Source organism: Akebia trifoliata, chromosome 4, assembly GCF_017979445.1.
Source record: "Akebia trifoliata isolate Shusen 1 chromosome 4, ASM1797944v1, whole genome shotgun sequence".
Lineage (NCBI taxonomy): Eukaryota > Viridiplantae > Streptophyta > Magnoliopsida > Ranunculales > Lardizabalaceae > Akebia > Akebia trifoliata.
The window spans coordinates 13264076-13278217 of record NC_141378.1 but is presented as its reverse complement, the minus strand read 5'-3'; the positions used below and the strand labels follow the sequence as shown (position 1 = coordinate 13278217).

Below are 14142 nucleotides of genomic sequence, written 5' to 3'. Positions count from 1 at the left end.
AGTGACGAAAACAAATTAAAGAGATCCAAATCATGAATTTTCTATTCTCCCTTTTTCAAAAATACCCGTCCATCTCTATTGTTTTTTTTTTACGACTTTTTTATCCAATAATACTCATCCGTTGATGATACAGACCTCTTTACAAGCCAGTACTTGTATTAAACCAAATTTTCCCTTTTTTTATGTTAAAAACCACTCACAAAAATCTGAAACCCAAGACTTTTTCATGAGAAATTTTTTGACAAACAATTTTTCTACAAGGACTATCATACATATCTATAGAACAACATTTTATATACAGATTTATTGGGCCTGGACAGGCTGCCAACAGGCCTAACTGCCAAATCCTGTGCATGATGGGCTGGTCGGAATTGTATTGGCTAAAGCGCGGTCATTAACTGCCCTAGCAAAAATTCCCAAAGTTAATATTTTGAGAGGTTCTATTGGCACACCAATTTTTGTGAACAACACCCTAAGATGTGTGCTAATTTGGTAGAATTTTTCCCAAAACGTTCGCAGCTTATGTCAAAATTCTGGTTTTGGTACAGCGTTCATTTTAATTATCAAAACATATTTTCCTATTGAATTCGTCACTTTTATAATCAACAAATTCATTGATAAATTACTTGTTGATATGAAAAAATTATTGGTATTTTATCTAGAAATTTGTTGGTATTAAGTGTGATCTAACGATTGGAATAAATATTAGAGATTTATAATGTATTCTTGCGAAACATCTTTTATCCGCAACTATTAGATCTCACAAATACACGATTAGGAATGTGTGAACAAGTCTATGGATCCCAACCCTTGAATAAATTATAGAATCACAACTTTCCTATTATATATGATGAGATATACTTATGGTGGATTTGTACTTTTTTTTTTACCATGCACTTTTAATGCTCTAATAGAAGAAATTTGAGGGGATCGTTGTATATCATTAAGAAATAGATATTGAATAATAACTTTCTGATACAAGAGTTTTCAAATTCTATAGATTAATATGCTATTGAAATAAATTTTAATGGCATATAAAAAAATCTGTCATTATTGCCTGCACAATTTTATTTATTTTTCACTCTTAGTTATCCCCACAATTATTTTTTTTACTCTTAATTGTTCCCACAATTTTTTTTCTACTCCTGATTGCCCCTCACATGAGCAAAATCCTGGCTCTACCCTGGGCAAGTGAGAGAACAAGTACGTGAGGAGCATTTGTCAAAAGGGCGTTATATTAGGTAATCTACTTTTTCTAACTATGGGCAAGTTAGAGAACAAGGACGTGAGGAGCATTTGTCAAACGCGCGTTATGTTATCAACACTCTCTTATAAAAGGATTTCCCACACAAATATGGCTGGTGGTGGTGGTGGTGTTGTGGATTACAGTAATCCGACATAGAAAATTTGAAACCAGGAGACTTTTGTGCCTTGTCGAATAGCTTTTTCTCACATTATGAGATTATGCCATACATGTGAAGACCTTTTTCTTATTTACAATGTCCTCTTCACTGACACATGCCTTAGATTGCTGGGTCACGGGTTTTATAATTCTATTCTCGTGAGGATATATGTCACACTATTTCACTAATTTCACATACCACAAAAAAAAAAAAACAAAAAAACAAAAAAAAATGTTCTCAAGGGGAATATTTTTACCAAAACGTGAAGGGTTTTATCTAAATTCTAAATCAAATTAATTAGGTAATCTTTTTTTTTTTCCTACAATCTTTATTAAAATATTGGGAAATGTAAGATTTTAAAAACAAACAAATGGTGTCACTGTTTCTATCACCCACTACACCCTCAAATTCTTGTAGAGGTCTCTCATTCTTTTATTTCTTCTCTACAGCCTCCCCAAGTTATGGCTCTTCGTCTTCCACAAAATTCCACTAAGTTTAATGATCCCTGCTCAAGTATCTCAACTTCTTCTCCTCTCCTTACTTGGCAAAATCAGTCTTCCAGGTATGAATTACTAATAACTCAACTTCTCAAACATCTCTAAATAAATAAATATTTTAATGTTGTCCTCTATCATCAATATTTGCCTGGGTGGCTGTGCAGTGAGAAGTTACAACACGTACAATTTCATCATCAATGGGAAGAAAGGGCCTAAACTTAAGATTAATGGGTAGATGTATTTGGATCCTTCTCTTAGCTACAATTCCTCCAAGTCATCTAATAAGGAGCAGAGATATAAAGAACACTCTCACTGAAATATTGGACTCCAAACCAAATAGATTTGAAGGTAAGGGTTAAGTTTCTTTCAACATCATATGCACTCTTTTTTTTAATAAGCATTATTGCTGTTTTTAGGGCATTTTAGAGATAACCCATTGTAAAACAGAGTGAATTTGTGAGATTTTCTTCTCCTTTGTGGAATTTGTAAAGCCTACACAGTTGGTGAAGGTAGTTGGTTAACTCACATTTTTACCTTAGGGTCTGTTTGGTTGCAGGGAATTCGTTTCCAAGGGAGTATGGAAACCTTGGAAAATTTCCTGCATGAAAATGAATTTCCATCATCTGATTGTACCTTGACACAAAAAAAAAAAAAAAAAGAGAGTTTGTTTTTAGCATAATGTTAAAACTCGTCGACTCAACTTGAAACTCGGATGAGTTGAGTTGAACCAAGTTAGGTCAATATCTCAATTTAATTATTTGAGTATCATTTTCTCTAGGGTGGGATGAGAATTCATTTTCCCCTTGAGGCATGGTTTTTAAACTCGGTATCGCGTCTCGTCTCGTTCAGCTCCGATACCGAGTTGTCTCGGACGAGTTTTCCAATATGTTTGAGACGTCTCGTGAGATAACTCAAAAAATATAACGTGAGACATAAAACTCGGTCAAAAAAATGACTTTGTGAGTTGGTCTCATTCAACTCTAATACCGAGTTAACTCGGGCGATACGTCTCGGTCTCGGACGAGTTTAAAAACCATGCCTTGAGGTGGAAAATTGAATTTCTAGGATTATATTCCCTATTTTTCATGTGCAATCAAACAGACTTTATTTTAAAGAGTATGATTGGTGGAATTTTCAATTTTAGGGGGTATTTTGGTTGTGTTTTTTTTTTTTGGACCGATTAGTTGCACACCACCTATTACCAATTGCACCCCAATCACTTTAAAATTCCCCTTTGCACTCCCTTTGGAGGATTACACTCCAAAAACAATTTTAAAAAATGTTGCATTCCTCTTCTTTTTTTTGTGTGCGTGTATGTGTGGTGTCTTTCTCAATTATGCCCAAAGAAATTATTGTTAGTTCGATAATTTTTGCAAAAATGTATTTTATTTATTTCAGAATCATGTTTGCAAAATTATGTTCTTTTGAAATACACAGATTCGATTTAAATTCTAAACAAAGATTAGTTAATTAGTGCCTTAATTAAGTTGGAGTCAAAGAGAACACGAACAAAATAAATCACAAAATACGAGCAAAGAATACAAAACTACAAGTTAAAAGAAATTTTAAACCTTAAAATGTCAAGTATTAGAATTCAAGTAGTAGATTAACATAGAGGTTATAAAAATATAACGTATTTTTAAGATTGGTGTGCAACCAACCTTTATGCTATGTTTGGATCGAGAGAAATGGAGAGGAGAGAAGAGAAAATAAATTAGTTTTTCTCTATTTATCTTGTTTAAATTGTTAAGTGGAGAGAGAAGAGAGGAGAGAGATCTGTATAAAATATTTTACAATTTCAACTCTGTCCCTAGATCTTTTTTTATCATATTTTAAAATTCTAAAGTTGTCTCGAGTTTTTTCTTGTCAATCCAAAAATGGTGGTGTGCAACTAATAGGTCTTTTTTATATATTTAAATCTTACTTTGTAAGCCAATGGAATTGACCTAAAGTGAAGGGTCTTACTATCTCTATTTAATAGGATGTCCCACTAAAATTCCCTTATTTTAGTTTAAAAGATGTGATTTTTTTTTATTCTATACTTTTAAGTTAAGAAATCTATTTATATATAATTAAAGGAGAAGCAGAGGAAACAGAGGGCTACTCCAAACCCCAAGATAGAAGTCAGGCTTTAGCTCCAGAACAATGGAATGGAAGGCAACAGCGCAGGTGCGTGCATCTTCGCAAATGTTTTCGTGTGGTAGGGCATTCTACTGTCAACGTTGCTGTATAGTGTCGTAACGGATTGGATAGGATCATGCGAGAGAACGAGTTTGATGTGAAGAGCCAACTGACGGACACGTCACTACAGGCGATTTCCCATAAAAATTCGTTAGTGGGCCCATGTGATTGGAGGATCCAAGATTCTCCCTAGGTAACCTCCTGTCCAACACTATGTCCCCATATAATGACAAGTGTTCGAACTCACCCTAGAATAAATGTGGGGCTTAAAATGGGTCGGACTTGGGGATTCCGATTTGAATTTTTTTTATATCTAGATTAGAATCCAACTCAGATCCTACTATCTAAAATCATAACCAAATTCGTTGGCCGTCACTTAAACTGGATTCGATCCAAACCAAATTACTTGATTCGGGTTAGGTTGGATCAGGAAATATCAGGCCATTTAACATTTTTTTTTTCTTTTCTGTTTTACTTCTTTTCTAATTGTTATATTATTTTATTTTACCATTATAATAATTTTATTTATAAAAATTGATGTTGTATTAAAATATAGTTTAAAAAAAAGATTATATCAAAAACCTAAAAATATAATTTTCAAAGCAATATATTATTCGAATGTGTGCAGATATAGGAATAATCTTTATCCGACTAGAATTTTAGTTGGATCAAGGGACGTCAAACCATATTTGTCTCATTTTTTTTTATATTCCGATTTGCACCAGAGGTCGAAACCCGCTTGATTCATGCTTGGATTTTGAATAAACTCCAACTCACTTTATGCCCTAAATAAATGGGACAACAAACGGCAATGAAACAAATGCAAGAAATTACCATTCAAAGTGATATTTGAAGGTTAAAGTCAACAACTCTGTGTAGTGTGAGAAATCATTAGGTTTAGCAATGAGCTTTTTCGAACTTGGGTTTGGTTGAGCTCTAATCCTATCCTCGAGAGACTTGTACCTTAGACCAATCCTATACCTCTACTGCCATCGGCTAAGCAGAAACTTGGCCTTAAATGGTCCTGGTCAAAGTTGGATAGATTTTATTAGAATAATTAAAGTTATATACTTTTCGAAAGCTTTGATATTACTTTTCATGAAAATAGGGTCCAATCTCTGTGCTAGTTTAAAAATGATTAATAGCTAGTAAGAGTAAATTTATCATTATGAAATATCTTTTTTTATTTGTAAAATTATACATCCAACTCTATAATATATGTGTCCATAATATATCAATATATTGGTTAGACTCGACATTGTTGAGCCCTAACATGGTCTGGATTTAATGGATTAGAAAATTTCAAGCTCAACCCTACCTTCGTAGGCTGAAGATCAAAACCCTAATTAAACCCTTTGTTTTTCTTTGGAGGTGAATTGGGCCGGTTTAACAAGCCAACAGGCTCAACAAAATCAATATGGGTCAAGACCTGAAAATATGGTCTCTACTAAAGTTAGTTGACAAGCGGTTGACATATAGCTAGTAACTTCCTTCACAATAGTCTCATGGAGAAAGAAGAAATATGGAATACGTAAAGAAAAACTTGGCTTCAAAACCATGAGCACACAGAAGGAATTAATAGCGACCAAGTTAAGAAAAAACTAGCTTGGCCTCAAAATAAAGAGAAGCTTAGCCTTAAAACCATCAATCCGTGATGCTGCCACAGCATATACAAGAAAATAGTGGCAGAGAGAGAGAGAGAGAGAGATGGGTTGTTTTTCTTGATAATTTTTTTTTTTTTTTTGGGCATTATTTGCATGTATAGTATAGCTAGGATGATTAGTAATTGGGATTGGAGGCATTGTTTTATTATTATTTATTTCATTTTCTATTGCAGAATTATTCCTGGAATTGCTGATGCCCCAAGATCAATGCTTTCTTCTGCTGTGCAACTCGACGTGCAAGATGCCCATGTATTATTTCATTTTCAATTTGATATCCCTCTAATATCTAGTGTGTTTCACTCAATCGGTCTGGGGGAATGAAGAACCAATCCAGGCGATCGAATAGCAAAATTAACATTACAATTTTCATTTCTAAAATAGTTTGCATATACAAGATTTTCTTAATTAACCAACATTGGGTGCAGTGGCCAAGTCATCCCTCCAAAAAGGGAGAGATCTTGAATTCAAGCCCTCTCATTAGCCAATAGAGATTTATCTCTACTTAGATGGTATGTATGTGTGGTTTGTGGGGGGGTATTGCAAGATATGGTGCTCTAAGATGTCAGTTGCCTCGCCCAAGATATCGTTAATTTGTTATACCCTTAGTTTAAGTTCAAATAAATGCAACTTACAGGGTATAAACGTAATTAAAAAAAAAAAAAAAGCATATGCCATTTTTTATCAAAATATTTACCAAATGGGAAAAAATACGGAAAATAATAGTTATTTTTTTTAATGGTGGTGATGTCGGGACCTATAGGCCGGATCAATACCCCCTCTACTTGCCATGCCCCACAAATCACACATATTAGATAAGCCGGCATAAATCTCTAAAGGTGGCCAATGAGGAGGCTTGACCTCTCTTTTTTTGGAAGGAGGCCTTGGGAAAAATAATAGTTAATTGATTAAGCTAGTGCATTAGAAACAAAATGGTAGGATCGATAGCTTTGAACCATTAGATGTTCCTAATGTCGATTTATATATTTCTTTAGATAAATAAATTGATTTATAATTTAAATGGAAAATCCTGGGGTGACATTGGATTTATTGTGATTTTCACATTTCTGACGTGGAGGTGTGCACATAGCCATAGATGTGTTTCATTGATATACGAGTAAAAAGCATTTGTGGTTTTGTGTGCACCTTCATGTCAAAAATGTGATAATCACAATAAATCCCAATTTCGCCCCAACATTACTCAATTTAAATATCTATTTTCAGGTGGTAATGGATAATGGGATCGTCCAAGTCACCTTGACAAATCCTGGAGGGATGGTTAGTGGAATACAATATAATGGTATCGATATACTTGAAGTTCATAATGAAGAAGATTATAGGGGGTACGTTATTTTACTAATTTTTTTTATTATTCGAGACTTTTAATGGGTCAGGTTATCCAACAAATTTTTATATAAATATACGAAGTATGTTTATAATGTATTATAAAATATAAATATAATTTTATAAAATAAGTTATCAGGCTAGGGTGGATCACCTAAGGTCATAGCTCTCAAGCCTGACCTCGGCCCTAGTGTGAATCGAATCGGGCCTAACCGACTTAAAAAACTGCAGGCCAAGTAATACTACCAACATCCGGCCCATTGATGGCCCAAGTTTTATAAAATACTTGGGCCGTTGATGGTTTGCATGTCGATAGTTGGAAGTTTTTACATTTAAAATATTTGTTCTTACAAGAGTTTGAATCCATTGTCCTATCCAACAGGTACTGGGATCTTTATTGGTGTGAACCAGATCAAGTGCATTCCTTAATAAATGATAGGTCTCTCTCTCTCTCTCTCTCATATGGTATTAGATGAGTAAAATTGCAAACTAGGGCTGTCAATGGATTGGATCTGACCCGAAATCCAATCCACTCCAATAATATGAAGTCTGGATCATTGATTTCCAATTAAGAATCCAAATTGATAATTTATGGATCTGGCTTAGATCCACCATCTCTCAATCTGAAATAATGTATATATATATATATATATATAAGTGGAACAGCTTAAAGTGAAAAAATCCGGTTGGACTACGATTTTATAAGTAAAATCTGGTTGGATTGATTTCGGACTTGAAGTGACAAAGTCAATAGGATTCTGATTGGTTTTGCTCTAATAAAATTCTTACCAATTTGGTATCAATCAGATCCAAACCGGATCCTTAGACAGTCCTAATCCAAACCATTGGAACTCTATAGACCCCTTATACACTAAGTGAAAAAGTGATAATTTCGACATCAAGGTTGAATTTACCCCTTTTTCTTGTGGTGATACAACTTTGGACTGGGGCCAAACAATCATTGGACTTGATCCCAAAAGAGTCTTACATGCGTCGGAGACAAGATCGATCATTGGGAATGTCATACATCATAGACAAATGGCACGAGCACATGCACATACACATTTATGTTAGGTACTTTGTGCAGGATAGAGGGGACAAATTTTTCAGTGATAATGGAAGATTCGAACCAGGTAGAGCTTTCCTTTACAAGAACCTGGGATCCATCTTTCAAGGGCAACCACACTCGGTTGAACATTGACAAAAGGTACTCTACATTTTTTTTTCAAGTAAACATTTTCCATATATATATATATATATATTTTTCCGAAAGATTCTATGTAAATAATAATATATATCATTATGAACTAAGAACAGATTTATAATGCTTCGTGATTCCCCCGGATTTTACTCTTATGGCATATACGAACACTTGGAAGGATGGCCTGATTTCGACCTTGCAGAGACAAGAATTGTTTTCAGGCTTAGCCAAGATAAGTAAGTTTAATTATAAGAATGTGTTAGATAAGAAAACATGATCTAATATATTTTTACATCAAAATCTATCCCAATCTTAGTGATTTTGATATGATGTATCATCGTACCCCTTATTATAATGCTACATATTCTAATACTCTAAAAGACTATGCACTTTGTATCGATGATGAGACATATATTTATTTGGATTGTGTAGGTTTGACTATATGGCAGTATCAGATATTAGGCAAAGGATAATGCCTACGGCCCAAGACCGTGCTACAGGTCGACGCCTCGCTTATCCAGAAGCTGTTCTCTTGACCAATCCAACTAATCCAGAGTTTAAAGGAGAGGTACACCATACATTCAACCCCACCTCCTAAAAAACAAGAACAGTTTTACTAAAAGATTAAATTGTTATCAACGGTGTCCAGGTCGATGATAAGTACCAATATTCATGTGAGGACCAAGATAATGGGGTCCATGGGTGGATTTGTAGGGATCCATTCATCGGATTCTGGATGATCACTCCAAGCAACGAGTTTCGCACAGGTGGACCTCTCAAACAGGATCTCACGTCTCATGTGGGCCCCATAACCCTAGCTGTAAGTATTTTTTTTTTAAAGATGAGTCTCATTTCTACTAGAGGTAGCAAATTTTGCTCCCAGAATCTAGATCCACCAATCACATTAGCCCGTGTGTAGTGAGCGGTATCCTCAATTTACAAAATTATCCTCTTTAAGCTTGATGTGGCACACGCTAGAGAGTCTGTGACCACTGTGAGAGCAACTCCAACGCAATATGCATCCCCTCCCAAATGCTGTTTTGGGTAGTAGGGTCCAAAAATAGTGTCTCCAACCCAAGACTTATACATCATCATTTTTTGGGTCTTGACATTTCCGATACAAAAAAAAAAAAAAAAAAAGGTACTCCCATTTTGTTACCCATCCTTTTTGGAGGGAAAAAAATTCAGGCACTTATGTTTGAAAAATAAGTCTTTATATTTAAATTGAATTAAAAAACTATTAAACAATTTATGGGTTGTAAGGTTGGAGTGCACATCACATGGATACCCATAATTGCTGCTCACAGTTCCTAAAAATTTTTTTATGGGTATGGGTAGAGGATGCACGATGGAGTTGCTCTGACGAGAAATTCTGTGAGCAAAATGTCGCTTGGGGTTTAATTCAACTAACCCCAAACACGGTACTAATAAAATCCCAACCATTGGATGTTTTGTTTACACAATTAAGATTGATGTTGTGTTTGCACAGTTAAGATGGTGTGTAATTTATTATTCAACGTGGGTTAATTAATTACTTTCTCCAAAATGTTGAATACTTTTCTATTTTATTTGATTCCCATTTAATTTCAGATGTTTGTAAGTGAACATTACGGTGGAGCGGATGTGTTACTGAGATTTCGAAACAAGGAACCATGGAAAAAGGTTTTCGGCCCTGTCTTTATATATCTCAATTCTGTTTCAGATGGTCAGGATTCTTATACTCTTGATCCATATGCAACCCTATGGGAGGATGCAAAACAACAGGTTCTCTTCCAATTTCTAATTCTTCTCCTTATGTGACTATGTATATGCTAAGCATCAATAAGCATGATCTAGACAAATTTTTTATCATTTGAATGGTCATGATCTTTCGATTCCACCAAGTAATAGTCCTTTTTTGTGGGACCTGTTGAATGGTTCGATCCAACGCCCCTGAATGCATCCTATGTTGTGGTTTGTGGAGCTTGATAGTAACGGTCAACAAGGAGGTACTGTAAATCAAGCCATGCCTTCACGTTGGTTGAGTTTTTCCCAAGGGTATTTTCATAATTTCACCAATATTACTTAAAACCCTAGTTATGTTTTCTTGGGTATTTATATTTCTCGATTTTGGTGAAAGGGAATAAGAGTTTTTCTTTATAGTGGAATCGGTGTGATCCGTTGACATACCTAAATCTAGAGGGAACCACGTAAAATCCCTGTGTTTTTTTGTGTGATTGCATCTTGTGTTTGATTTTTCAATTCATTTTCTTGTTTAGATTGCATCTATTTTCTCAACATACTACATTTTAGTTCTCTTTATTTTGAAAAATAAGGCACTCACACTAGACCTTGTGAATCTTTAGTTGACAATTGAAGTCCAAAGCTGGCCATATAATTTCCCCATCTCGGAAGATTATCCTTATTATGATCAACGTGGTATTGTTAGCGGTAGATTACTAGTCCTAGACAGGTATCTCCATTGCTCTAATTCCACTATTTTTCTCCAACCCTTTTGAGTAACTTTAACTAAAATTATGTTAATATTTCCTTATTTAGTTACATCAATGAAGAATTTATATCGGCTGACTCGGCTTATGTGGGATTGGCTCTACCTGGAGACATTGGATCATGGCAAACTGAAGGCAAGGTAATCTTCATTAAAAAAATTATTATCGCTCCATAGTTAATTTCTCGAGGCTCAGATCACCCAGAAATCTAACATTTAATTTAATTTAATTTAATTTTTTTTTAAAAATTCTCTAGGGTTACCAGTTTTGGACAAAAACAGATGTTGATGGGTTTTTCTCTATTTACAATGTTCGAGAGGGAGATTATAATCTTTATGCATGGGTACCTGGTTTCATTGGAGAATATAAATACGATCTTAATCTTACCATCACCCAAGGTTCTAGTTTCTCCAAATTTCTAATAAATTTCTTGACCTTTAATTATATGTTTACTTTTGATATATGGTTCCATTAACATGTAAATTATAATGAAGGGAGTGATATCGATATGGGTGTTCTTATATATGAACCTCCAAGAAATGGTCCAACCCTTTGGGAGATAGGCTTTCCAGATCGTTCTGCTGCGGAGTTTTTCATACCTGACCCTAATCCAATGTATATTAACAAACTTTATCTCGATCATAACGACAGGTTTGCTCTCGTTGTCACAATCAATCCAATTATTTGTAGATTGAAAAATAAAATATCGGTCACTCTATAATTCAAATATTGATTTCAGTTATGGAAGACCAGTTCCAGTCGATAAATTCAGGCAGTATGGTTTGTGGGAGAGGTATAAAGATTTGTATCCTGATGAAGACCTCATTTACACTGTTGGCATTAGTGACTACCAAAGAGACTGGTTTTTCGCACAAGTTACTCGGTGTGTACCTATAACCTTGATTTACCGCTATATATTTGCCTCTTTTTGTATGTGTTTCAAAGATCTAAATCATAGTATTTGTTACATTGTAGGAAACAAGAAGATAATACATTCCTAGCAACTACATGGCAAGTTATATTCGAACTCAATAATGTGGATAATGGTGGAACTTATAAGCTAAGATTGGCACTTGCATCCACCAACATTGCTGATTTACTTGTATGGAACCTAACTTGTCTATTTATATGTGAACTTTACTCTTTCTTACTTTCCAGTTCAAACTTGATTTAATATCTTCTGAATTTTGTTTTACTTGTCGGGGGATCAAGGTTCGTGTCAACGACCCAGAAGTGAATCCTCCACACTTGCAAACTGGCCAAATAGGCAAGGACAATGCCATAGCGAGACATGGGATTCATGGGCTGTACCATTTATATAGTGTCGATATACCATCTTATCTTCTAGTAGTAGGAAACAATACCATATTTCTAACTCAAAACAAAAGCGTTACACCATTTGAAGGGATCATGTATGATTATATTCGCTTAGAAGGACCTTCTTCTGATTCTAATACAAAAGAATGATTTTATTTTTGTTGTATGTGTTGTTTGTTAAGGAAAACATTTGAAAAATGTTCCAGAATTCTCACTAATAATACTCATTTAATTTTATTATCTTTCCTATTCTACCCTTCTTCACTCCCAAAGAGGATGACCGTTAGATATTTTAAGAGTTGTGTTGGAATGACCTCAAGATTGACCTTATTTCTCACTTTCCTGATGTGGAGGTGCTCACAGGAGATAGATGCTTTTCACTCGTATTTCAGTGAAAAACATCTATGGTTCGTATACACCCAAAATGAGGTCATCTTTGAGGTCACTTCAACCTTACTCATATTTTAAAATGGGATTTTCAAAGAAGCAAGAACAACTGATGAGGGTATTTTGGTCTGACTGTAGCCAATAGTCTACTTTAGTGTATTACTTTTAAAATGGGCCTTTTTGTAATTAACCAATATTTGTGGAATTTTTATTTTAAATAAAAGTAGTGCTGTCAATGGGCTGGATCGGGCCAAATTTGGGTTTGGCAAACGGGCCTATTAAAAATACATTAGACCAAACCGTATCGGTCAGGGTCTGGCCCAGATGATTTCAGCCTATTACAGGTTGACACGTGTATCATACATGTTTTTTCTTTTCTTTTCTTATAATGTTAAAAAACCACTCACTAAAATTTAAAACCCAAGAGTCCAAGACTTTTTCATGAGAATTTTTTTCACCAAAAGAATTTTCTACGAGTACTTTTGCAATATTTATAGAATAATATTTATATACAGGTTTGGGCCAGGCCGGATTGCCAATGGGCCTTATACCAAATCCATTGCATGATGGCCCGGTCAAGTTATGCTGGACCAAATCCCGGCCCATTGACAGCCCTAGGTAAAAGTCTCATAGTTAATATTTGAGAGCTGCTATTTCCACACTAACTTTTGACAGCACCACCCCAAGTTCATCTATGCTTATTCGTTGATGATTTACAAAAGTTGGTCTGGCAATAAAATCTTTCAATACTTTAAAGAGTCTTGATAATATGATGTCCCCCTCTGACACAAGCCCCCATTACAGAATCGTAGATCATTTGTCACAGGATACACAAGAAAAGATTTATGATTATATGTATCCCGAGGCAAATGATCTACGGTTCTTTGATGGAGCTTTAGAAAATCATTACACATATTTTAATTAGTAGAGATATACAAAGATTATTCTTCAAATAATTTTGTTTCCCCGTGAAAAAAAAAGAGAGTCATGCTGGAGTAATATTGAAATGTACATCGATTTGCACATTAGTGATGTGGAGGTAGGGGTGTCAATGGATAGTCGAAAATTCAAATTCATAAAAATGTATATTATCCAAAAATTTTGGATTTCGGATTCGGATAGTTTTATATATTCGAATCCTTATCGAATACAGATTCGGATATCAACATTTCGATTCCGATAATATACGAAATAATATATAATATATACTATTTTATTTGATTTATTTTTTATATAAATAATATAATATATATTATTTTATTTATTATATAAATAGTATAATATATAATAGGTTTCTTTTTAATAAGGATAAATTAGTTGGATAAGGAAAATTTGTGTTGTTTTTTTAATATGCAAATTATTTGAATTCTAATCAGATATTATCCAATATCCGATAAGTTAATCAGATTCGAATTCAAATAGAGTTTTAGAATATTCATCGGATTCACATTCGAATTCGAATATCAGATAAAGATTTTGGATTCGGATTTGGATATTGTTGTATCCAAATCAATAAGTATCCGTTGACAGTCTTAAGTGGAGGTGCACAGATAAGCATAGATGCTTATCACTTTTATATCTCGATGAAAAACATTTATGATTCCGTACATACATCCACATCAGCAATGTGAGATTCAATGTACATTTTAAGATTACTTAAAA

The 14142-nt window shown here is 34.3% G+C and overlaps 1 protein-coding gene across 3 annotated transcripts; it reads left to right on the top strand.

Annotated features, from left to right (window-relative positions):
* The first annotated feature begins 1752 nt into the window (after positions 1-1752).
* On the top strand, positions 1753-12259 carry LOC147403916 (uncharacterized). Of its 3 annotated transcripts, XM_086439702.1 has the most exons (18): positions 1753-1965; positions 2065-2248; positions 3979-4069; positions 5919-5994; positions 6967-7085; positions 7469-7525; positions 8174-8293; positions 8404-8523; positions 8720-8855; positions 8937-9107; positions 9878-10051; positions 10633-10739; positions 10826-10916; positions 11033-11174; positions 11271-11427; positions 11516-11659; positions 11752-11878; positions 11989-12259. In XM_086439702.1, exons 2-18 carry the CDS (start codon positions 2098-2100, stop codon positions 12241-12243), a joined length of 2238 nt encoding a protein of 745 aa, XP_086295828.1. In that variant the 5' UTR covers positions 1753-1965; positions 2065-2097; the 3' UTR covers positions 12244-12259. The 3 variants fall into 3 exon arrangements, with proteins under 3 accessions (XP_086295828.1, XP_086295829.1, XP_086295830.1); XM_086439703.1 differs by lacking the exon at positions 3979-4069; XM_086439704.1 differs by lacking the exons at positions 1753-1965; positions 2065-2248; positions 3979-4069 and adding an exon at positions 4100-4274.
* Positions 12260-14142: the final 1883 nt, after the last annotated feature.

Coding starts and splice junctions, on each gene's coding strand:
- LOC147403916 (XM_086439702.1), top strand. CDS start 2,098: ATGGGAAGAAAGGGCCTAAACTTAAGATTAATGGGTAGATGTATTTGG. Junction 7,086..7,468: donor AATGAAGAAGATTATAGGGG/GTACGTTATTTT, acceptor CCTATCCAACAG/GTACTGGGATCTTTATTGGT. Junction 11,879..11,988: donor CCAACATTGCTGATTTACTT/GTATGGAACCTA, acceptor CGGGGGATCAAG/GTTCGTGTCAACGACCCAGA.